Source organism: Xenopus tropicalis, chromosome 1 (genome assembly GCF_000004195.4).
Source record: "Xenopus tropicalis strain Nigerian chromosome 1, UCB_Xtro_10.0, whole genome shotgun sequence".
In the NCBI taxonomy this organism is placed as follows: domain Eukaryota; kingdom Metazoa; phylum Chordata; class Amphibia; order Anura; family Pipidae; genus Xenopus; species Xenopus tropicalis.
This window is the reverse complement of record NC_030677.2, coordinates 172,211,153-172,238,401: the sequence shown is the minus strand read 5'-3', so window position 1 is coordinate 172,238,401 and position 27,249 is coordinate 172,211,153. Positions and strand designations below refer to the sequence as shown.

General features: G+C 38.1%; 1 protein-coding gene across 6 annotated transcripts in view; it reads right to left on the bottom strand.

Annotated features, from left to right (window-relative positions):
- Positions 1–3,194: 3,194 nt before the first annotated feature.
- Positions 3,195–27,249, bottom strand: part of trim36 (tripartite motif containing 36) — a 48,726-nt gene continuing 24,671 nt past the window's right edge. For 2 of the 6 annotated variants that reach the window (XM_012964575.3, XM_012964587.3), the window contains exons 2-11: positions 24,036–24,270; positions 22,729–22,764; positions 17,317–17,642; positions 15,368–15,514; positions 14,917–15,012; positions 14,004–14,257; positions 9,918–10,039; positions 9,504–9,794; positions 8,567–8,864; positions 3,195–5,162 (exon numbers count right to left, since the gene is read on the bottom strand). In XM_012964575.3, coding sequence (XP_012820029.3) covers positions 4,808–5,162; positions 8,567–8,864; positions 9,504–9,794; positions 9,918–10,039; positions 14,004–14,257; positions 14,917–15,012; positions 15,368–15,514; positions 17,317–17,642; positions 22,729–22,764; positions 24,036–24,270 — 2,160 coding nt within the window. In that variant the 3' untranslated portion in view covers positions 3,195–4,807. 6 annotated transcript variants of the gene reach the window in all.

Sequence of the window (27,249 nt, the reverse complement as noted above, 5' to 3'; positions counted from 1 at the left end):
CAGATGTCATGTCCCTTCATGCAGAAGACAGGGAAGAAGCAGCAGATTGGTGTTTATTTATGGATTCATTTTTCTTAGGCCACTCCACAGACTGCTATTTCTCCTAAGGCTGGCCTGGGTGAAACAATCATAAATACCACAATTTAATAAGGAAAACGTATTTTAGATATAAGGAATCATTTACAAAAAAAAAAAAAAACAAGTGCTGTGTGCAGAGTGCAATTCCAGCATGAGTACGGCTGCACTCAAGTTCACTTCACTTGGATTTTATGATGGAAATGGGTGCAAGCTGCATCTAGCATTTTCACTGTGGGTTTTTTTCACTTCAAAATGCCTTCAAAATTGCCTTTTCATCCAATTCACTGGATTAAAGTCTGGTGCACCTATTGACATTTTATGGGAACACTGAAACCCAGGCCCAGGTTGGCAGTCACCCAGCATTTGCACATCATACATTGGATGAGGTAGGATAGACAATTTAGCAATCATAAGAAAGTGCTTGTAAAAAAGAACGTGACAATATGCACACTGTATTGATCCCATTTTGGAGCACCCATACTTGGGCGTGCTCATAAATGCATAAATACAGTAGATGGAATTCTGCCTTTGCTTTGCCTGCTTTTTGTGATTGGACTTTCAGTGCATTCGTTCCTTAATATCTGCTGCTGTAACTTAAGAGTCTGATTTGAATTAAAGATATTAGATAAGCTTCTGGCAACTCCTATGCATTTTTCGGATATCATCCTTAGCAATATTATACAATATACTGTAGCTATGCCTCAGGCTTTAAATAGCAAACATAGATAATGTTTTATATTTACATACTGAAAACGGAGACACACATAAAATTGATAAGTTCACCACAAGTTTAAAGGATAGCAGCAAAGCAGGCCCAAACCATGATACTGCCCCCACAGAAGTTTCTTACGCGGGAATGCAATGTTTGCCTTTATGTTGTTGCCACACTGTGTGTGTCTGTACCCTGTCTGACACAGTGGCTCTGGCTGCAGGCACATCAGAAAGCAGTTAGGAGCGCAGGGGTGGATTCTCAGCCTGTGGATAAGTGCCTGGTATGGCACTAGCTTTTAAATCAAACAAAAACGTTCTGTTTTGGTCACACCTGTCCGCTGAACATTCCTTCTAATTTATCCATGTGGTTTTTAGCAAATGGGAAGCAATTTTCATGATAGTGGGCTTCCAACATTTGGCAATGCAAGAGAGGGCTTAAGGTCCTTAGGTACGCCTGGGTTCTTTGAGATCCTCCAGTGTATTACATGACAGAGCTCCGTACAAAAGTAGCGCTTTATAAAGTTATACATACATAAATGGAGTCACGTCACCTTTAGCAATAATTTTCCAGTCTGGTGAGCATTAATAACAGTTTTTTGGAAGTCCCCACAAAGCTTTTTTTTTTTTTTTTGAGCAATGACACTTCCACAAACCTGTGTTGTTAAGATCAGACTTGGACAGTGACAAGCCAAATTTCTGTTCTTAAAATATAAGGCAGGGCCTCCCACACTCACTGATCATAATCCCATTGATTGAAACACACAACTGTAATTTCCCCTTCAAATGAACAGAGAATCCTATAGGTATTTTCCCCCACACAAATATGTAACTTTGGATCATTTTCCTCAATAAATTCATGAAATAAATATGATATGTTGTTTTTTTTATTTGGGTTCTCATCTATTTTTAGAACTTGCATGAAGAACAGAATGTTTTAGGTTGAATTTATGCAGAAATATTACATTTAACACAAGAGACAAAAATCCTGAGTATAGAATGACCTGGCTTTTTATCAGAATATCTTTTCTTTCACTGATTTTGTGTTGAACTGCACAGTATATATACAGTGGTGCTTGAATGTTTGGGAACACTTTTTTTTTTTTAATTTGAGAATTTTTATTGAGTTTCACAAGAAAGAAAACAGTACAATCAACATATTTGTTTTGTATTCTAACATCATTGTATGCTCGTTTGCAATAAAGGCTTCGAATTTGCTGATATATTGGTTTTGTGCTTATTCTTCTTTTTGGTTTCATGTTTATTTCACACTTTCAGTGGGCTGTAGTTGATTGGTTAAGAGAAAGTGGTATGGTGGGGTGGGTAAGGTATGGGGGGTAGGTTGCGGGGATGGGGAGAGTAGGGTGGAAGTAGAGGGAGAGTTAGAGGTTACCGGTTCAGGTTGGTCACTATTCCGAGCTATCTGTCTGCTGGTTCTCCAGGTATTGGGCCCACGGATGCGTTTGGGAACACTTTTAAAGGAGAATTATTCCCCCCAAACAATGTACTGCTATACTGCATAAAACAGCAAATATGTAAAACCCTGCATCATCTGAATAAACCATTCTCATAACGGTATACTTTTTTTAGTAGTACGTACCATTGGCTAATCCTAAATCGAAAATTGCCATTTTAGCTGACTAAGGCTGCCCCCTGGGATCGTACGATTTACACTGCACACAAACAAAGGGCACACATACATGTTAGGTCATATCAGCCAATTACAGGTCAAAGTTCTGTCTTTTATCCCCACACTACTTCCTGTTACAGTTAGAGCGGCATTATTTCCTGTCAGCTGATCTCTGAGGGAGCGCCCAGCCCATCACTAAATGGTGGCTCAAGGGTAAAGATTTAAAAGGGCAATATTTACTGATATATAAAGGCAAAATTCTTTAATAGGCCACTTAATATGATATGAACTGTTGGTTAAGTATTCATTCTGGGGGTATAGTTTTCCTTTAAGCTTAGGAATATTGGAAGTCCCATTACAGAGCAAACAGTTTATGGGTATACCTTTTTACATAAATGTAATTATTGGTGGTGCTAAGCTATGTTAGATTGAAAGTATAAATATATAGGCTGATATTTAAAATTCACAACAAAAATATAGCTGCAAATTGAAAAAATCACAATCACAAAGCACAGAACTGTGCATCTTGAAAAGTGACAGAACAAAGAGAAGAGTGCCCAAAATGATGTATTTATAGGTCACACTCACACATTATTTCTGCAGATTATGATTTAAAACTGCATTTGCTTTATCTTAGTACAGATAAAAAATAATGTCTCTAAACATGGTGAGCAGGGGTATGAAAGTGCAAAAGAATCAATATATCTGCAGTGAAAGAATCCGCAAACAGACACGCTGCAATAAAAGTATAATAAAGATAATTATCACAAACCAAATATTAAAATAAATTTTAATATTTTATTAAAAAAACAAACATTTTTACTTTTAAATTCCTTAGTAGTATATGTTTCCTGAAGAAATAAAGAACATATTTATATTATGCATTATCCAAGATTCTTATAGTTTAGCAGCTTAATCAAACACAAATTCATAAACATTGCATAGTACCTTGTGAACTCTATGCTATAAAGTGCTATTTAACTGAGGGAGAAACACCATCCCAACATAGTTTACAAAGAAAGACAAAAAAAGAAAACAAACAGTGTATCAGCGATGCATGACCCCTAATGGGCATGATATGTTTGCTCAGTGAATTACTTAAATCCCTGCATTGGAAAAGTCAGACACACACCCTACTTTGCCTAAAACATAAACAATTCCCTAAAGGTGAAAAAGCTATGAGCTTAGTGTACAGTAGTAAACAAGATCCAGTGACCACAAATGACATTCCATAGAAACAAATCGATTGTGTAACCACTAACTAATGTGGCTCTATCACAAGATATAAATTAGATATTGTAAAATTTCATAAGTTCAATAAATCCAAACACCTTCCCAGAAAGTGAATTTAGGTTTGTTGTTGTTGCCTGGTGAGCTTTTTGGTTGTTGAACTGCATAGACAGCCGCTGCCAATAAAACGTTAACTGATATTATTTTTCACGAACAGATATATACATACAAACAAACATAAAAACAAAATGAAAGGAAACATTCCACAGAGATTAATAAAAAACACACAGTGACAATTAGCCACAGATCAACTGAAAATAAATTACACATATAAATATATGAAATATATGTCAGTAGTTCACAGGATTTAAAAGTATTAACTCTTTCAACAAAATAAAGACTTAAAAGGCCTGGTTTTTCAGATTATTGTCTTCCCTTTTTATATGCAACTCTTTTGCTTTATGGATTATGTACCAAGTGAACTATAACCCCCAACTGCATATTAAAAGATTTCATTAAAATGACTTCATACTGTATCATTGAGACTTGAGGATTTTAACTCATTTGAATATTAAAATATGATGGTATTATAAAGGATACTGTCTTGCGAGCAAACCCAGCAATCAGCCCAAAGCTGCCCTACATGCCACTATGTGGAGTTAAAAAGAAAGATTAAGCCACAGCACTAATGAAGCCACTGTAAGAGAGCAGCTAACACTCTGCTCCAGCAGCCACTGAATTAAAAGTACTCACAAATTCATTTGAATATCTAAGAGGAGCCGTGGATATTATACTAGAGTATTTGATAGAGTAGCTCATGTAGGCCTTTAGCTTTTTCCCATAGCATTAAACAGTTGTGCTTCAGGAGTCACTTTAGAACCAAGACAGCAGCCATTAGGGCCACATCACAGGGCTAACAGAACCCCATGCTAATCGCTGGGTCTGTCTCATTGTGAAGCAGTTCTTTCTTTAATTCCTCGGAGTAACTCTTAAAAGGCATTTAGGAAAAGCGATTTTCTGGGTGAAAGAAAGCTTACACAAACATAAGTCTTGCACTGAGAAGACAATGGAACTAAAACTAAAATGAAAGTGCAAACAACGCACTAAGATCAGTGTATTAAATCAAAATCACTCAGTTTGTTTTACAGGTGATAATTCCGTTTATATTTCATGAGAATAGTCCAAATGATTTGCAGTGATAACCTCCTCCAGATGTATGGCTCCGCCTCCTAGCAAAGCAAATGCTGGGTACATTGTTCCTATACAGTCAACGTCTCGCTCATAAAGGCACTTCATAATATTTGCGTCATAGAACCCAACCTTTCCTTCATCGTAATCCAGACAAATGCCAATGCGCGTTGGTAGTGGGATAACTCTTTCTGCAGCGGTGCATGTAACATGAGAGGACTTTGGGATAAACAATTTCTTCATTCCAATAGTCGCCAAAGTAAATGGTTGTGAGGAGTCGTAGGAAGTATCTTCACTGCCGCTGTCGTGGCCACTGTCTTGGTCGTACCTGAAGAAAGAAAGTCTCTTTAATAGGAATGAACAGCAAAGGCGGTTTATTGTTTTATATTTGTGCCTAATGATGATGCGCTAAATCTATCATTTTGGGATTTGGAAAAAATCAAAGACTGGGTCCACACACACATGAACACAAAGGATCTGGCCAAATCCTGGATTTGGTGTATTTCATGAGTAATTAACAAGACCTTAAAAGAGCATGACAGCTAATGCAATATGCAAGGTGCTTTTTATTTTGAGATGTCTGTATAGTTCCCACTGGAAAAAAAAAAGAATCCAGATAGCATCAATCATCAAATGAATGTTACCAGTGACAGCATACATTACTGTGCTCTATGTTTAAAGGGGTGATTCACCATTAACTTTTAGTATTTTATAAAATGCCCTATTCTTAGCAACTTTGTTTTTTTTTTGTTTTTTTTAATAGTTTTTGAATTATTTGCCTTACTCTTGTCCATCTTTCCAGCTTTCAAATACTGACCCCAGAAGCTAAAAAAATAATTACTCTGTGAGCTTACAATTTTATTATTATTATTTCCTCTACTGTTTAAATACATGTCTCTCATTCAAACCACTGCCTGGCCGCCAAGATAAACTAGACCCTAGAAACTGGATAGCTGCTAAAATTCCAAACTAGAGAGCAGCGGTATTGAACAAAAACAGAAAAACAACAAAAAATAAAAAATGAAAACCAACTTCAAATTGTCTCAGAATATCAATGTCTATGTCATACTAAAAGTTAATATGAAGATTAAGCAACTTTGCAATAAACATAAAATTAAACATTTCCAATGGTTTTAATTTAATTTGTAGTTTTAATTTAATTTTCACTGCAGGTGAAAGTAGGGTTTGTTTATCCCTTTCTTTCTCTGGGTCAAGCTGGCTTGCAACTTTGTCTCAGGAGTCAGAACAGAAGGGCAGAGAATGTAAACAGATCTCAGTTGCAATTTTAATTTACAAATAATTAGAAAAACAATGATACTGATTAATTGATGTGTGTGGTAAAATTTACACTTAATTGCCCTTAATAATATATTTCACTGAAGTCTAGGGGGAATGCCTCAGCAAAGCATGCTGTATGTCAGCTCCCACACACCTGTGGGACAATGCTCATAACTGAATTTTAGTAAATAGTTAATAGAAGATGAATACATGGAAGATTGATAAGATTTTGTGGGTGAGAGAGAACAGCAAATTATTTTTTAGGATGGTGGTTTTGTTCCTGCATCTATGCCCAACAGTCAATGTACTTCAGTGAGAGAAAAAAGGACTTCAGACTCCATCAGGATTTATCTCGTCTGTTACAGACGCAGCACATAGCGTTCCCTTGCTACAGGCGTAGCGTAAGATAGTAAATCTTTAATGTAGTTTACACATCAGATTTTTATATCAGTACCAATATATTTTGACCCATGCAACTACACTCAACTTGTAGGATACTATCTGTCACCATCCTACAAAATCTCCTGTGTAGTTTTGCCCCCCCACACTTCTCTAATAGGGGCTCTGCTGGCAGAGTCAGAATTATGCACATTTCCATTGTTCCGATGCAATGGTAACCTCCATTTATTGTTACTTTACCTCAAAGTGCAATGTTTTAAAACCTACTCCTGTATCTAAAGATACAACAATATATAGTACACTCTCCCAATATGTTGTATTGTCTACTCGCCATCATGGCACAACCTTTCCTATTATCTCCTATAGTCTTCATGGCTACCGGCTGCCAATATAAAACAAAACTGTATTGTACTAGTAATCTTAAGAACACTTAAGTCTAAACACCAGTAGTTTTACGCTCTATACTGTCTTATCACCCATTCTAAATATATAAAGCATCTAAAGAGGTGGGGCTTGAGTATGGTTTGTATAACTGGTGAAAACGCATGACGAAAAAAATACTTGGATATTTGGATATTAAAAATAGTATGGTGTTATAACTACAGCAGCGAGATTAGCTGTCACATCCAAATGGAAATCTCAAACAATACCCACAATAACGGAAATAATTTCCAGAGTGGAAAGTAACAAATGCTTTGAGCGAATGACAGCTTACATAACGAACAAAGAGAATCTATATCTCAAAATATGGTCCCCATGGGAAACTTACTTCATAACCAACCCTACAACCACCACGGAAAGGACACAGGCTGAAGAACTGAATAGAGACAGCAACAACCTCTAACCTACTCCAGTTAGTGTCAAAAGATAAAGCTGACAAAAAAAACCCTGCAACATAGACAAAGCTGAAACATGGTTGGTCAATCACAAGATCAAACACCCTCCAAGTTACTGTACCCCAGATTGATTTATCATTTTGTTGGCACTATGTACTTGTAACTGTATAAGAACAAATGTTTATATGCTAGTACTCAAATCATACGACTGCACTGTTTTTTATTACTGAAACCAACAATGCAAATTTGTAAACTCTTTATTAACCCCCCATCCCTCTTCCTTTCTGTATCCCTTAAATTCTTTACTCAATAAAAAATATTAGTTACAAAAAAAAAAAAAATAGTATGGTGTTTTAAAGGAATATTGTCTTGGGAACAAACCCAGCAGTCAGCCTAAATATGTTCCCTCAGTTAGCCTGTACAGAGATACTATTAAATGGGGAAGGAAAGTAAACACACTGTGGAATGGCAGTTTGCAGTTAGGCAACCAGCACAATTGCCTAATAGCTCACATTTTACCCCAAATTGGGAGGGGTGCAACTTAAATACAAAAAAACACAACAGCTTAGTTTTAAGAGTAACAAGAGCTGTTTATATAGTACTATCTACTAAAATACATGAGCTCTCAGCAGTGGAGTGATTGGTTATTGGGTCCCACAACACGATCATTGGGCTCCTAAACTTCGAAGAACAAGACACTATTCAAGAACATATATTGAAGCTGCTTATTATTCCCAAAGGGCCCCTATAGTTGCAGGGTCAGTTTTCTCTAGAGTTGCTTTTTAAGAAAATAATTGGTGAGTTGTATAATAGTTTGATGGGTTTTTTTTTCAACCACAGCTACTGTTTGTTCTAGCAAAGTTCAACTTTTTGTCCTAGCAAAAACCTACCTACCTGCTAAGTTAAATATCTGTGTAGCGCACGATATGGGAGAGGCCAAAAACGTTTGGTACTGCATACTTGTGTTCATAGGGGGGGCCCTATATAGATAACTTGTGTAAAGCCCCAAAGTTTCTGATGGTGGCCCTGCACAATGCAGAAAAATGGTAGTCTCTAGTTGCCTTTGAAAAGCATTATACAAGTGTTTTCTTCTTTTCACAAGGCTTTCTTTAAAGCCTCTCTCCAAGAGAGCTGAATGACCAATAATCAAAATATGTTTCCTTGGAAACGTAACATTGACTGAAGGATATTTCTCCCCATCCAGTTAACAAAGAATTACCTTGGACTGCTTATGTCACGTGGGTTATGAAGCCATTCCTGCAATTTAATATCAGACGCAACTCCAACTTTCACCAGGTAAGAATGAGACTCAATTGAAAAGGCCCAGAAATGTCTTCCCTTTGTGATTCCAGTGTCACCGATGATATAATCAAGGCACGTGTAACATCCCACTTGGACACGTTCTGCTCCAAGCAGCAGAGAGATCCCTGCCATGCTCTCCACAGTATCCCGCTGGGCATTAAGCATTAGATGCTCTTTGTTGTATCCACATTTGTCATCAAACAGAAAACTAAAAACTGGAAAAAAAAAAAAAAAAATCAGATTAAAAAAATGAAACTGCAAACAGTCTAAAAACATGTTGTTAACTTTTCACATGTGAGCTCAGTGTATAAAATACCAATATGGCACATGTTCATCCACAAACGCAATTTTGCGTGGTTGCAAGGGCGTAATTGTGCAGTGTTTACCACTATTGGGTCTGAATCGCCAAAATTACCACAACCTCACAGGAATTTCATCACATCAGACACAATCGTTTGGCATTCCAGCTGGCGTAATTTCCAGCGTTCGGTGTGCGAGTGGCACCAGTGCTCGATTCTTTAAGCGCAAGTTTGCTCTGCCTTTTAAAACTGGTTGGGAAGGAAACCCTGGAGCTATCACCTGGTCAGAAGGTGGCAGTAGCTCCGCAGTTTCCTTGCATCAATAGGCGCAGCAAATAGTGCAACTATACGGAAGTGCAAGGAACGTATTTGACAGAAACATGGTTGCGAACACCACAACTGCACTCGTGAACATACATGAGCCCTAAAGTTTTTTTAAAGGTGGCCAAAAAGCCTGAAGGCAAAATAAACCATTCAAAGCTGCCTCTCATTAGCCGGAGAATCTAAAAACATTAAGTTTTATTTTTATTTAAAATCTCAGTTTCAAATCTATACCTGGAGCTGGCGGTGTGTGCAGGACGACTTCCTTACTGAGTGGAGTGCTGGTAGAACCTCTAAACCCCTTTACTCTAAAGCAGTATTGACTGTTTAATTCAAGATCTGAGAGGATTTTGCTGGTATTGGCTGTTTCAATTTCATTCCATAAGAGATCCTCGTTCTTATCCAGTCTGCGGTACTCAAGCACATAGCTATCTGCGGAAAGTGAATCGCTGGGCTCTTGCCAACAAATCCTGGCTTTGTTATATATCTTGCTCTGTTCCATGTTGATTTCTGGCATAGCTAGAGCTAGAAAGAATATGGTTTGATAATTTGAAATTACGTTTTTGACATACCAATGACACAGCAAATATAAAGTGCAATAGATAGGCAGATATACACATATATAGGTGCAGCACACAGTATACATACCTTTGGAAAAGGCTATTTCACCTAGTAGATCTTCTTCCTGGGCCACATCGAGAAAATACTCTTCAAATCCTGGCTGTGCTGCAGGTCGGAATGATTTCAGAGAATCTGACGCTTTCTGAATTCTGAAACAGGCAAAATGTGTATATATATTTATATGTGTGTGTCCATAAAGATGCCAGCACTCACATCTACTGGGGAAGTACAGGAGCCTGGGTGCAGGTCAAAGTAGATTATTACATGCAGCAAGAAGAGGATCTGCACTCACAGGACTTATGAAGAAAAAAAACGGTGTTAATTCAAGCAGATTGAAGTAGTCTGCTTGAATAAACACCTTTTTTGTTCATAAGTCCTGTGAGTGTGGATCCTCTTCTTGCTGTATCTATATACAGTATATATATATATATATATATATATATATATATATATATATATTTATTATGTGACCCCTTAAAAATACTGGTGCTCAGTGGAGGAGAAGGGCTCACATATTGGCTACAATAGCAGAACTCAAGATGAATATTGATAAGTATGCCAATTAATGCCCACATGCTACGTAACCTAATTGAACAGACTGTTACCTGCACACTGGGAAAAGGTTACTTGCCTGATATGTTTTTATAAAATTACGCTGTGAGCAGCGTTTTAATGAATACATTTTTTAAATGTTTGTATAAACCATACTATAGGCGCTCACCACTTGTTTTTTGTTTGATATCTTCTTTGTAATGCCTGCAAAAATGAGCGATATATATATATATATATATATATATATATATATATATATATATATATATATATAGTAACATAGTAACATAGTAAGTTGGGTTGAAAAAAGACATACGTCCATCAAGTTCAACCATAATGCCTATACCTAACCTGCCTAACTACAAGTTGATCCAGAGGAAGGCAAAAAACCCCATCTGAAACCTCTCTAATTTGCCTCAGAGGGGAAAAAATTCCTTCCTGACTCCAAGATGGCAATCGGACCAGTCCCTGGATCAACTTGTACTAAGAGCTATCTCCCATAACCATGTATTCCCTCACTTGCTAAGAATCCATCCAGCCCCTTCTTAAAGCTATATAATGTATCAGCCAGTACGACTGATTCGGGGAGGGAATTCCACAACTTCACAGCTCTCACTGTAAAAAATCCTTTCCGAATATTTAAATGGAACCTCCCTTCTTCTAAACGGAGTGGGTGCCCTCGTGTCCGTTGGAAGGACCTACTGGTAAATAAAACATTAGAGAGGTTATTATATGATCCCCTTATATATTTATACATAGCTATCATGTCACCTCTTAAGCGCCTCTTCTCCAGTGTAAACAGACCCAACTTGGCCAGTCTTTCTTCATAACTGAGACTTTCCATACCCTTTACCAGCTTAGTTGCCCTTCTCTGGACCCTCTCTAACTCAATAATGTCCCGTTTGAGCACTGGAGACCAAAACTGAACAGCATATTCTAGATGGGGCCTTACCAGCGCTCTGTAAAGGGGAAGAATAACCCCCTCCTCCCGTGAATCTATACCCCTTTTAATACAGCTCAAAATATATATATATATATATATATATATATATATATATATATATATATATATATATATATATATATATATATATATATATATATATATATATATATATATATATATATATATATATATATATATATACATATATATATACATATATATATACATATATATATATATATATATATATATATATACAGTGGAGGAAATAATTATTTGACCCCTCACTGATTTTGTAAGTTTGTCCAATGACAAAGAAATGAAAAGTCTCAGAACAGTATCATTTCAATGGTAGGTTTATTTTAACAGTGGCAGATAGCACATCAAAAGGAAAATCGAAAAAATAACTTTAAATAAATAAAAGATAGCAACTGATTTGCATTTCATTGAGTGAAATAAGTTTTTGAACCCTCTAACAAAAAAAGACTTAATACTTAGTGGAAAAAACCTTGTTTGCAAGCACAGAGGTCAAATGTTTCTTGTAATTGATGACCAAGTTTGCGCACATTTTAGGAGGAATGTTGGTCCACTCCTCTTTGCAGATCATCTCTAAATCCCTAAGGTTTCGAGGCTGTCTCTGTGCAACTCTGAGCTTGAGCTCCCTCTATAGGTTTTCTATTGGATTAAGGTCCGGAGACTGACTAGGCCACTCCATGACCTTAATGTACTTCTTCTTGAGCCACTCCTTTGTTGCCTTTGCTGTATGTTTTGGGTCATTGTCGTGCTGGAACACCCATCCACGACCCATTTTCAGTTTCCTGGCAGAGGGAAGGAGGTTGTCGTTCAGGATTTCACGATACATGGCTCCGTCCATTTTCCCGTTAATGCGAATAAGTTGTCCTGTGCCCTTAGCAGAAAAACACCCCCAAAGCAAAATGTTTCCACCCCCATGCTTGACGGTGGGGACGGTGTTTTGGGGGTCATAGGCAGCATTTTTCTTCCTCCAAACACAGCGAGTTGAGTTAATGCCAAAGAGTTCTATTTTGGTCTCATCAGACCACAGCACCTTCTCCCAGTCACTCACAGAATCATTCAGGTGTTCATTGGCAAACTTCAGACGGGCCTGCACATGTGCCTTCTTGAGCAGGGGGACCTTGCGAGCCCTGCAGGATTTTAATCCATTGCGGTGTAATGTGTTTCCAATGGTTTTCTTGGTGACTGTGGTCCCTGCTAATTTGAGGTCATTAACTAACTCCTCCTGTGTAGTTCTAGGATGCTTTTTCACCTTTCTCAGAATCATTGACACCCCACGAGGTGAGATCTTGCGTGGAGCCCCAGAGCGAGGTCAATTGATGGTCATTTTGTGCTCCTTCCATTTTCGAACAATCGCACCAACAGTTGTCACCTTCTCTCCCAGCTTCTTGCTAATGGTTTTGTAGCCCATTCCAGCCTTGTGCAGGTCTACAATTTTGTCTCTGACATCCTTGGACAGCTCTTTGGTCTTTCCCATGTTGGAGAGTTTGGAGTCTGCTTGATTGATTGATTCTGTGGACAGGTGTCTTTTATACAGGTGACTAGTTAAGACAGGTGTCCTTAATGAGGTTGACTAATTGAGTAGAAGTGTCTAACCACTCTGTGGGAGCCAGAACTCTTAATGGTTGGTAGGGGTTCAAAAACTTATTTCACTCAATGAAATGCAAATCGGTTGCTATATTTTATTTAAAGTTATTTTTTCGATTTTTCTTTTGATGTGCTATCTGCCACTGTTAAAATAAACCTACCATTGAAATGATACTGTTCTGAGACTTTTCATTTCTTTGTCATTGGACAAACTTACAAAATCAGTGAGGGGTCAAATAATTATTTCCTCCACTGTATATATATATATATATATATATATATATATATATATATAATCATTGAAATAGTACGCTCACATTATAGCATTGGTAGGACTGGCTTTAAAATAAAAATCTAATTGCTATGATACTATGAAATATCATTTAACCTGAATATTAAATTACACTACATTTGGAGATTAAAGTGTTCACCCGGCTTTCTTTCCTATGATTCTTATAAGTGTGGTTGGCCAGAAGGAAAAAACCCACAGCAGCTGTCTCATGTAATAGCTGTCTAGGATAATTTTACCCCGCAATAGGAGGGCCTTAAACTTTAGAGGTAACTTCTTTGTCTCTTTAAACAAAGCCAGATACATCAGTTTGCACTGTTTTATCCAGCCACAACAATCTTTTTTTAATTAGAATCACTTGTAAAACATCAAGGGTGAAGAGATCTACTAAATCTGCAGTGTTGAATTTGGCATTTTCCCATTAGCACCTTAATTTAAAGGGGAGGCCTTTTGCATTTTAATCAGCCAAGAGTACAAAATATAGGAGAGGAAATCCTGTTAGTCTGCAGGAATATTGATGGTTTGAGGGATGAACAACTGTGTGAATGTGTTTAAACTTTCGCATTTAGGACAAAGGATATAAATAATTTGCAATCAGATAGCCCAGCAATGTCTACAATGCAGTCCTTTAGGACATGCACTGAATCAAGGCAGACGATTTAAGCCAGTCTAATTATTCGCCCATCCTTTGGCACCCAGTGTTTACCTTATATGTAGTTGTTTAGCAATCTGAACGAAGCAAGAATGGTCCGTTTCTTTTAGCACTTCCTGAGCATAACCAACAAGCCCATTATTTTCTAGTAGCCCCTGGTACTCCTCCACCTGGTTTTTTAGTTTTTCCAAGCGCAATGATTTTGAGTTTTCTATAGACCTCATAACAAAAGATTTCCGTTCTTCAAGAATGTTATACAGCTTCTCAAAATTGTAGGTTGCATCTTCCTTTGCTTTCTCTCCATTACTCTACAAGTCATAATGCAAAACAACACACAAAACGTTATAACAACTGTTATTGTAGCTCTTACTGCCTTTCTAATGCTTATCTGAGCCTAATTATTGGGGAATAATCTGCCAGGCATAAAACAATTAGGCCTATGACACACAAGGAGATTAGTTACCCTGTGATTAAACTCTTTAGTAGTGTTGGCTAATCCCCTTGAATGCTTTCCTACCGGGCTTTCCAAAGTCGCGCTTTCCAAAGTCGCCTCGCAAGGAAACTTCAGAAAGCAGATGTGACACTTATGTTTACCTACCAGGGATTTACAGGCAGGAAAGCATTCAAGGAGATTAATTACAGGGCGACTAGTCTCTTTGTGTGTCATTGGCCTTATGGGATCTCTTATCTGGAAATTCAATATCCAGGAAGCTGATTTACAGGAAAGCCATCACTCATAGTCTAAATCCAAATAATCCACATTTTTTAAATAATTAACTTTTTTCTTTAATAAAACAGTACTTTGTAATTGGTGGTAACTAAGCTGCATGAATATGAATATGAATCCTAATGGGTTTATTTACTTGTTTTTAGTAGCCTTAAGATATAGCAAGCTATTTACTCTCTACCACCACCAATGACATTTGCTAGGCCACAAAACAGAAATACTGAAACAAATATGACTTACCTCTGTTTGTTTAATTAGTATTTCTAGTTCAGATAGCTGATCCTTTACTTGGCTTTCCTTGCTAATAAGATAGCTGATGCCCTTCGTAAGTTTCTCCTGTAAGCAGTGAAATACATTATGTTAAAAGAATCTGAAATGTAGCAGAAGACTCCTGATTAGATCTGGAGAACTGAATTCTGTTTCACTTTGTTTCTAGAGTCAGAACCAGAGAATACCAATACCAATATTTATTATTTATTTTTTATTTATATACCGTCAAATACCGTGATATCGATATAATTTTGAAAAATACCGTGATATAAATTTTTGGTCATACCGCCCAGCTCTACTTTCTGGGAAGCTTTTACTCAACAAAAGTAAACAAAATGTATTACCACACCTTTGTCATAATTAGCAATAAAAATACAGCCAGCCTGAAATGTACATTTAACAAAGAGGAAAAGTAGCTTACCTTCAGTGTTTTATAAGCTGTGCTCATTGTAGTGACTCTGTGGTTTGCATGTGCACCTCCCAGTTTACACAGGTGACAAACAGGCCTCCGACAGATTTCGCAGTACATGTTTACTTTCTCCATTTCATGCTCTGGGCACATTAGGACCTAGAAATTGAAGCAATGTTGGTAAAGTGAGTCCAGGAAAATATGTGCAGAACATGTAATGCTGTAGGGGTGGCATATATATAGATCCAGCAAATATCTTATAACCAACAAACAAAAGTGTAATAAAAAAATGTACAGTTTTGTGGACCCTTAGTGCTGCCCAGCAGTATAGTGAGACACATGTCTAGACAGTGCAGCCTGCTACCATATTGTCAAACGTTCTGCAGAGCATGTTGGGAATCTTATTAGCACCAGAAACACAGATATAGAACATTTCTGTAGTTAAGCCTGCTGATGTAACGGGAAAAGCACTAAAGCTGTCATATATACCGAAATGGAATATAAATAAATATAAATTAAATCCCTTTGATAGTATGAGTTCTCGGGGCCCTCTGAGCCTGTTCCAGCAAACTCATTTCTGGAAAAATAATTTTATAAAAGAAACTGGAAAAAGAGCCCAAATGATTATTTTCCGATAAATAATGTATATTAACATTTCAATCAGACTCTGGTACTTTCCACCTCGGATCAGTACATACTGGTGAAAAGCCATATATGGTGCAGGACATTATCCCATCACTTGTTTCTGCAGGCATTACAAAGAAGATTCTAAAATTAGCATTTTTTCCCAGCAACGTTCTGGACAGGAATTTGCTGTAGCACAGTGTCTCCTCACAAGGAATTAATTCTGGCACATCATAAAGAGAGTAGAAAGTAGAAAGATGCAGTGCCAACAACTAATAGTAACCGAGGCAATTCTGTGCATACACACACCACTTGGCCAAAGTGACCACTGCAGCAGCTCTCCATGCCTGAAGTTTTAAGCACTGCTTGAGAAATTCCTGCAGGACACTGAATTCCATTTATAGTCTAGGCCCAAAAGAAAGAACAGAAAGAACTTTCTAAAATCAGGGCTTACTTTGCCTTTTTATAAAAGCCACTAAAACTGCATGGATAATGATTAATGAGAGATGCATTTCCCTTGCACCAACTTGGATGATACAGCCAATTTTGACTAGTGGCCAGATGGTCTGAAAAGGTGCCATACACTTTTAGATTTTTAGTTGTCTTACAATGAATGTTCAGGTGTTGATCATACGTTTTAATGCAACAATCTAAAACAAATATTCAGATTGAGAATTCTTGGATTAAAGTCCTAAATATAACACCACAAATGATGTTCTGAACACTAGCTAAACAACAATCATGTGAAGATTATGTCCCAGAAATACATTGTAGGCCCCCCCAAATATAGTCAGGTAATACACGCACAGATATTATCGTTATCCGACCTGTCCGACTGACTAAGTCACCACACACACACCAATGGCAAAACAGCCCAGACAGAATGACTTAAGTTGGTCATACATGCACCGATATTATTGTACAAAACAAAGTTTCCTACGATAATCGGTGTGTATATGATGGGAGACGAGATGACCAATAACGGTAAAAGCTTTGGCTATCGGTTGTCTTGTATTTTTACGGTGTGCTAACAGGTGCCCCTAAGGCCGGGTAATTGATCTCAATAATAACATTTGTTTAGAGAGGATGTTTAGTCAACTTTGTTTAGATTTGAATATGGTAATTTGAGTTACTGAGGAACTGACCATCTACAGAGAGACCAACTGTTTCGCAATCTGTATGCATACACCAGTCTGATAACTTAAGGCATCTATTGTGGCAAATGAAAAAGAGCAAACAGAATCAGAGAGGGGCATATCTAAAGAAAATACAAAGGAAGAACAGGCTGAACCAGACTTACTTTAACACAACCAGAAGTAGTAGTCAAGGTAACCTACCTTTGGTCTAAATTGATTGGTTGGTCCAACATACTCATGTTGAGCTTTGACAGTGCCCCATGGATGGTTGATTTTAAAGCACTCATTGCAGAAACTGGCATTGCAATCCATGCAGCTTTTGGTAGATTCCTGAGCCGGAGGTTTGCAATAGTCACACATGATGGCAGTTGCTGCTCGGGCTGCTTGTCTGTAGCGTTCCACAATAGCTTCCAAAGTAACGTTGCGAAAAAGGCCATTTATGCCACGTTCTCCAAGATCTACATCGTGCAAACATCCAGGGCATGATATGGTAGTGATCTTAGGAGTCAAAGAATTGCGCTTGGAGCCTATGAAATGTTTAGATAAAATTTAGTTTATGCCCAATATGAACATAACAACACAAGAAGCGATAAGCACATAAGCAAAATGGGATAAAATAGAAAAACAAGAGAAGTGAGATCATCTGTTGACCAAAAGAATAACTCCAGCAAAAGACTGAGCTCACCCAACTCTAGACACTAAGAGGAAAAACCATTGCCTTTGCTGGAGAAGACAATTTATGTTTCTACAGAAAATTCAGTGGCTCATAACACTGTGGGATACCTGAAACAACTGTGTGGACCCAGAATGCCACAATGACCCACTACTAAAATTATTTTTCCCCAAAGATGCAGATTTTGACTGATAACAGGTAGTCAGGAGGGCTTGACTGCTGTGACAGAAACGCTCTGTTTGTGCCAACAAGTAACCACTTCAAACCTGTTTTTATATATAATATATATATATATATATATATATATATATATATACACACAAAAATACACTAGGTAACATCAATACCTCTCTTCCTATTTACTAAACCAATTCAAAGAAAGTCAGACAATACCGTTACAGTTTAGGTAAAGCAGTGATGAACAATCTATTTTGGGGCCTAACAAGTCTAACAAAAGCAGAGGTCACCAAGGGGAAGCAGCGCATAGAAAATTAAACAAAATATCTATACCAAAGATGCCTTCTCAAAGAGTCACACAAAAACCACACAATTCACTGCTCCTCATACCTTCTCCTGCCTTTCAACAAAACATGATTTTTGGATCTTCACACAGCAGTAATCTTGTATTACATCCATGTTCTGACCTACTTGTACCACGGTGATATTCACAACACATGAAGGGCCACAAATATGGGATTGAGAACCAATGGTCTGCAGCTTGCATGTCCTTAATAGAAAGAGAATCAAATACAGGTATGGGATCCGCTATCCAAAAAGCTCCAAATTATAGGAAGGCTCCATTTTAATAAAAAAAATTCACATTTTTAAAAACAATTTTCCTTTCCTCTGTGTTAATAAAAGAGTACCTTGTACTTTATCCCAACTAAGTTCAATGATTTTATTTAGTAGACTTAAGTTATAGAGATCCAAATTATGAAAAGACCCCTTTTATCCAGAAAACCCTAGGTTCCAAGCATTCTGAATGACAGGTCCCATACCTGTACATGGATTTTAAGACTTAAAAACAAGTTGCAAATGTCGTAAAGATCACTTACAGTTTGGTTTAAAGATCTCCATTTGTAACACTGATCTTTCCAGCAAGCAGACACCCCTCAGTCCGTTTGCCACTGCCAAAATAAACTGCTCTCATACTGGCATGTTCAGTACTGAAAAGGCCATTAAACTAGAGGTTTTCGATTGGGTTATGAAAAGGGATGGTAACAATAACACTGGTTATGGAAAGATGGAGTATAAAAATGGCAACAAATACAATGATATAGTTGGCCAATGTGGATATTTTAGACTGAATTTGCAGCCTTTGCTCTAAATTTTGCGCTGAGGGACTTAAGCTAGCCATACACACACCGATAATATCGTACGAAACTTTGCTTGTACGATATTCGGTGCGTATATGGCGAGTCGGCCGATATCGCAGGAGTCTGCTGATATCGGTCGTCTCGCCGATCGGCCAGGTTAAAAGAGGCGCCTGAGCAAAATCTGCCTTCAGGGCTGAATCGGCAGAAAGAGGTAGAAATCCTATTGTGTCTACCTCCTTATCTGCCCTTTTAGCCCTGACCGGTTAGTGGCTGATTAAACGATCGCAAATCGCCACGTGTGGGGCCACCTTTACAGGTACAAAGTGTCAGATGTCTGGATTTTCATCCCTGAATTCAATTAACACTTGAAAAGACACATATTCCAGTGCATATCTCAGGCTTGGACACCCTTTCTCAAGTAATAACACACAGATCTCCTTTAAAGGAAAGTTAATCTCAAGAAAATTAACCAATGTCAGTTTTCTAACCTAAGCACTTTTGGAATTTACAATTGTAATAATAATGTAATGGTTTAAAATAATTGCGTTACTGCAAATGCCTGTAAATACCAGGCTGTTGGCTCAACAGGCCTAAAGCTAAAAGAAGACCCATAGTATATGCACTGGATTCAAATATCTCAGAAACCACTAAAAACAAAAAAAAAATTAATGTAAATGACAAAAGTTCTTAAAAGGCATCAATTTAATATTTGGGGATTGGATTCCTTTTAATACCCAAAATCATATTGAAACATTCCATCCTTTAGAGGGTTACCACTCAAGAGCCAGTTGATAGAGGCTAAACCAATGAGAACTTATCTTTGAAGTCTATAGAAAGTCTTTGTGGCCTTAGATCTAGCCCAAAGGGTCTACCACAGGAAACGATTAGAAATACATATTCAATAAACAAACAAACATAGTAACCAGTCCCAAAGCATGTAGTACAGCATGTGTTGCTAATCAAGCCAGGTATCATTCAGTATAAGGGTGAAGACACACAGAGCTACTAGTAGCAGCTACTTGTCACGGCTACAAAAATAGACAATGCTGATCATTTACAGATAATTGTTTCTATGTGTGTTTAAGCAGAGGCAATTCTCAGTATTGTCTATGGCTGGGTAATTTCTGGCGTTTAGTAGCCATGACAAGTAGCTGCTACTAAGTAGCTCTGTCGGTCTTCAACCTAAAGGCAGTCGCACACAGGAAGATTAGCCACCCACAACTTGTTTTTAAGTACCTTGCACTGTGTCACTTGCCTGTAGCAAACAAAATTGCATGCATAAACCAAACAGGGTGAAGCCACGGCACCAATTATGTTACATTAGCTTTGCAAACTTTCATTCTGTTGGAAGACAACTCTACATACACTGGAAGTTGATGAAGCATGCTGATGATTCACATATATAATGGCTGGTTTGAGATATGGACAGTAACAAATGGTGTGATTCAGCAGGTACGGTATCCCTTCATTTTGCAGCGGTTTCACTAATAATTGGATATCTTTGATCTCTACCTGAGAATTATGGACCAACATTTACAACAAATGGATAGTCACTAAAAACAAATTCTATATAACATGAAGAGAATTGTTCATACTACTAACTGCATGTTGTGACCTCCCTGTAATTTCCCTGTGTATTACTTTTTTCTAGAAAAAAGAAGTACTGCAACGTGCCCACACATGCACCGATGTCCACTTAATTCTGCTCATGTATGGCGGACTTAATGCCTAAAGAAGAAGTATCATAGTTAACCTCAAGTGCAATTTCTATTTTCTTCTTACACACATGCCTAGCAGAATTTCAGGGACTACAGCCTCACTACTGTCACAATGGGGTCTGCCACCATTCAGCACAAATCTCTCTAAATTGTCTTTCAGGCTCAGCCCACTAACTTTAGCTTTGACTTCCCCTATGGGGGGGGTTGAGTCCAGTGGTTAAAAGGGGTATAAGGATTATGGCACACAAGCCATTGTAATTGTAGCGATGGAACTCATGGAACAGTGTTACTTGATCACCTGCATACTGATGAAAACCACAGCAAGCATTGGTGGCAACAGGCCACCTGTAACTGCCAGCGCCTAACATGGGCAGTGCATTTCTCATGCTTTTTAATCAGAAGTGGTGACAAGCAATTTCAAGGCCTTCCATAGCAGTGACCAAAATGGCATGTGTATGCTAAAGTAGAACCGGCACATGGGATTTTCCCCTATAGCTTGTTAGTCAAAACTGGAAACACGTTTCAGGGCATGTCTCTGTCATGTGTGCAAGTGCTTCTGTATGCCAGCCCTGTTTTGGCACGGTTTTAGCTTCCACGGGGTGTGCATGCAGACACTGTATACAAACTGAATGTGCTCCATAGGGCTTAGAGTTACCTCTTGGTTCTGGTAAGAAGCAAATGATTGCTACTGGTCACTTTCTGTGGCTGATCTGCTACGTAGAGTCTGTGTTAGGGATGTACCCAATCCAGGATTGGCCTGAATCTATGCTCCTGACTTTTTGTCACATAAACACAGAAGTTGAAAATTTTTCACACGGTTCTCTGTAGCCCCTCCTCATCCTTATTTGCACTTGCAAATTAGGATTCAGTATTCAGATGAATATGGGGTTGGGCCGAATCCCAAAATAGTGGATTTGTGCATCCCCAGTCTGTGTATTATTATGAATGCATTCATGTCAGTCAAATCTAAACACATTTCTCCATCTAAGTGCAGGTATTACTAAATATATACCAGCAGTGAAAGCCTTACCCAGATAGAGGGTAATATTTCACTGTAACAGGCCATTGTGTTCAAGAGCCAGAGAAAAGATACCCAAACACAAGAGGAAAAATAGAAAAGTGCAAGAGTAGGCTTTCACCAAAGGAAAAAAAAAAAAAACTCAAGAGAACAAATATAACAAAAAAAAAACTAGCCCAACCTCCAAAATAAGTAGTGCTTATTAAAGGAATACAGGTATAGAATCACTTTTCCATGAACCAGATATCCAGTTTTGAATTACGGGAAGGCTACCTCCCATAGAATTACGGGAAGGCTACCTCCCATTTTTGCCATTTTAAAATTATGTTTTTTTGTAATTGTACGTAAAGGAAAAGTAAAGTCTAAATCACTGCACCCCCCGTAACTGTAATCACTTACCCAATACCCAGGGTCAGTGCTCTTGTCAAAAAACTGCACCGAGCCAGGAGTTTAATATAAAATTTACCAAAAAAAAAAAAACCTGCTTTTTCACTCTACTGCACATGCGTCAGCCCTGGGATCTCAAAGAAAGAGAACGGAAGGAAAAGGATTGCTTGCTCACAGGTGCACTAGCCCAGGGTACCAGGTAAATGATTACAATCACTGCAGGGTGCCTAGCATTTGTTACATAAGATGCATAATTCCACATTGGTGCAGAATAATCATGTTACGATCATTTAAATTATGGAAAAACCCATGGTTGCATGAAAAAAATTGCCATACCTGTACTGTATTTAATGACACTGGCAGTAATTTTTATGTTTCTCCAACAGAATGAAAAATTACAACCAAAGAAAGATTAAAGACCCACACACGAAGGAAACCCAAGAATATAATATATTAACATATAAATAAAATATATGTTATTTAACATATAAATAAAGTCACCTCTACCTCTTCGCCCAAGAGAACTCCGCTGGGAGGCTGAAAGCAATTGACATTTATAATTCAGACATTTAAAAATAAAGATATACAAAATTAGCAAGAATTTAAGCACAACGTTAGGGTGTGGTCTTGCTGTAAGTGTACACCTTCCTATAAGCTATTTGCTCATTTCATTCCAATGTCATAATATAAGGTGACAGTTGCTGGTGAACAAGTAACAAAGGGTTACAAGAAGAAGTTACAAAACAATTTTAAAAGGATCACATAACCCTTTTCTCATGGCCAGCTGCTATTTTTGTGAAATGCTTCAGAAGCTGTACTGCTGGATCTGAAAAGAATGTGGTAGAATTCCTTGCTCAAAAACGCCTTATTTCGCACTGGAGATAACCAGGCATTGCTGCATATAATATGTTTTAAATGCAGCAAATTCAAACTAAAAGTTACAGAGAAGGTATCATTGGGCACTTCATCACCCACTGGAGAGAAGCGTCCGTGTGTCACAGACCTCAATGAAACAATGTACTATAGTAAATGTTATTACTGCAAGTAGCTGCACATCTTTTAAAGCAGTGGTTCTCAACATTCCTAATGCCACGACCCTTTAATACAGTTTCCCATTTTGTGGTGACCCCCAACCATAAAATTATTCCTAAGACCATCGGAAATATGTGTTTTCCGATGGTCTTAGACAACCTCTGTAAAAAGGGTTGTTCACCCCCAAAGGGGTCGCGAACCCACAAGTTGAGAACCGCTGTTTTAAGGCCTTATCTGCTAAAATATCTGGGGAATATTGTGGGCCAAAAGAGGTGAAAAATGGTGCAATGCACTTACTACTTGATTCAATGTTACCACCACATTGTAAGTTCTTTTTAAATATAACTACAGGGTATAGGTGCATCCCCTGCAGAAACTAGGAGTGTTCCTGGACAGTGCTTGCAACCCTGAGTAACATGGTTTTGGAAACCACTGTGTTACAACACAATTGGAAGGAGCACCAAGGAAGCAGGAAGGGAGAATCATAACACTGAAAATTCTTTTAGCAGGAGTTTAGTTAAATCTCCCAATGAACAAATTCTATTAGTGAATTTAACCTATAGTTACAAGGGTAGTACACTGAAGTAGCATCTAAACTACTATCCCAAATAACAGCTCATAAATAAGCTTGAACATAACAATTTATGTCCCCCAGATGCTGGTGTTCCTTTAAACATAAAATGATCCCTCTAGTGAAACAAGCTGTGTCACTGTTATGTGTGTAAAAGATATTTATATACTGTGCTATATATTTATAATAAAACATTAATACAAACCTGATCTGACAAGTCTGTCGATTCTTTCAACACTGGGGGAAGTCATCCGAATGCGTGGGCTTCCAGGTGTTGATGCTTCTGAACTGACATCAGTGGAGTCCTCAAGAGTCAAGTAAAGAAGCTCCTTGAGACACTTATGGCAAATGTTATGCTGACAGGGCAAGATCAGTGGATGGGTATATAATTCCTTGCAGGAAGGGCATACCAGTTCCCTCTCAATATTCTTAATCACACCCTTAAAAAAATAAAAATAGAGCAGACTTAATAACCATATCTAGTATATACTGCTTTATTTTCAAAATTACAAAACTTAACTTTTCATTTGGCTATCTGCAACAGGGCCTTGCATGTATTCCCAGACTACTTAAAAAGCCCATGCATATCTATTGTGCAATACTATCCCTTTTAATAAATCAAAAATATATTTTTCTGCTGTGCAATGTACAGTTTATGAAATGCATGCAAGTAGCAGGCAAAGGCCTCCTGGTGGGTTCCCTAGCACACAGGCCATAGATAAAGGGGCATTACTGTATTTGAATACATGACTTTAATAATAAATAGCATTTCTCCTGGGGATGAGCAAGTGGTCTCAGGTTACTCTCTGCACTGCTTGATAAAGGGCACAGAGTCACATTTGTTAGCCTTCCACTAAAATGAGATCATATTTTCCACCAGCTGTTAAGATTCAAAATGGGGCATCATATGGAAAAAGGGGCAGTGTATTTGTGGATCAGAGACAGATGATAAGTTACCCATCTATTTCCCCACTAACGTCTCACAATAGGTTTTCAAACTGCTGGGCCAGAAAATAACGTCTTCCAGTTAACCCACCCAAGGAATATTTCTTTACTTTACAAATAAACTTAAAAAAAACAAAACAAAACACAAATTAGAGATTATAAACTGAAATATGGGACAAAATGGGCCCTATTTTCAAGAAATGCAAGAACACAAAAATAATGTGTGGGAAGAACAAAGATAGAGTTATTTTAGGCTAAAGCTGTCCATATGCGCACCGATATTATTGTACCAAACAAGGTTTTGTATGATATTCAGCGTGTGTATGGTGGATTGGTGAGGCGACCAACATAGGAAAAGCCTTGAATATTGGTCACCTTGCCGATCAGGCGGGACAGTGAAAGCTGCATTTAGGGCTGAATCGATCAATGGTCGCAAGAAAAATCATAATTGTTAAGTTTATGGCCACCTTAAAATAAGCTTTATACGTTTTATAGCAGCTCTGCTTTTGTTCTAAAGGACAACCAACACCACAAAGTGAATTTAACTTAACCTATCCAATGTTATAAATGGTATTAGGTAGCATGGTGGTTCCCTAGTTAGCATTTCTGCCTTGTAGTACCGGGGTGTCATGATCATTTCCAGGCAGGGCACTGTCTGCAAGGAGTCTGTATGTTCTTACAATACTTGAGCTGCTTTTTCACACACTCCAAAAACATACAAGAAGGTTAACAGTCTCCTAATAACACTGGCCACAATGTGTGTAATATGATAGGGACCTTAGACTGTCAGCTTTTATGAGGAAGGAACTGATGAAAATGACCAACTATTTAAAGCACTGCAACATATGCATATAAAGGATAATAAAACAATGGCAATAATACATGTATCGCTTCCAAAACACATGCCACAATCTATATAACAAAGCGTGCAGAGGATGGGGGAGGAACAGAGTGCCTCCTTCAATTAACCAGATGAACGAAAGAGTCTGCATTACATTCTGCCTGAATGAATTAGCAGAAAACACAGGACACCAGCTAATCATTCGGAAAGAGGTTTTGTCTGCACATTTTAGGCCCCTGTGGGAGCAGCACAAAAGGGAGAGATGTGCAGCAGAAAAAACAAAAGAAATGGACATCTCAGAGAAAGCCACATGCAGAAATTCCTAATAGCAAGCGAATTCTGAAGCAGGAAGTGCAGTTACACATAGAACACATATCTTGTAAGTGCAACCTCGCCAGGAGTGCAAAGTACATAATTATTATCGTATCTTTATTGCCAATATGAGAGAAATAAAACAAAACTTTATTATCACAGTCAGGGTGACCCCTAGCCAGCACCCCTCTTATCCAACACAATGCTTGGTAAAGCATGACTACACCTGGCCAAACCCATTCACAGCAAAACACAACACCTTTGGCCTAACAACATTATACAGACTGACACTTCCACATTAAACTGTGCTTGGAAGATCTCATACCTACACACAGGTATTAGCACTTATCTAACCTTAATTGTAAAAGTAAGTTTACATAGTCATTTTTTGGGCTTAGATCCACTAAGTGCAAAGACAGATGCAGTGATTAGTCGCCACAACTTTTAAAGGACAAGGAAAGACTGCTTTTACAAAATTGCTAATTTAATTTGTCTCATTCCCCTCTCCTAGATGGCTACCTTTTTTTAATCAAAAACCTGCCTTGAAAGAGAATAATCAATCATTTAAAGCAATAGTTACTTTAGGAGGTCGCGTGTGCCATTTTGTTTGTGATCACGTTGCTCTGTGTGTCCTTGTCAATCTTCTGCGCATACGCATTTTTTTGTGTGCTCACAAGAAGGACAATATGCGCCTTATCAAGTCTCTCAGTCTTGGTCTTGAGAGCCACGCAACGGATTATGGGTAGCGTTATTTCCCTTCTTGTAGTTTTCGGCAAATCAACAGAGCAGGATCTTTTTCCTTCACTGCAACTAGGGCACTGGCAGGCTTTCCCTGGACTTGCTATCTTATTTACACTTTCCTTGTGCTTTGGCCCCAACAGGCACATTTATAGGGAGCAGACCTCATTATTGCTGATGTGGTCCTTGCCCAATGGGATTTTCAGCAACATAGTTGCTAGAACCAATAAGCTGCTGAATTGATATGGAAAAGCTGAATTTTTTTTTTTTAAATGATTTCCTTTTTCTCTGTAATAATAAAACAGGACCTTGTACTTGATCCCAACTAAGATATAATTAATCATTATTGGGAGCAAAACAATCATATTGGGTTTAATTAATGTTTACAAGATTTTTTTTAGTAGACTTAAAGGAGAAGGAAAGGCTAAGTCACTTGGGGGTGCCAAAATGTTAGGCACCCCCAAGTGACTTAGAACGCCTACCTTGTACCCCGGGCTGGTGCCCCTGTACGGAGGGAACAGCACCAGCCCGGGGCACCTGTAGACACCGCTTCCTCCTTCCTTTGCGCGCTGCCGGCGAAATC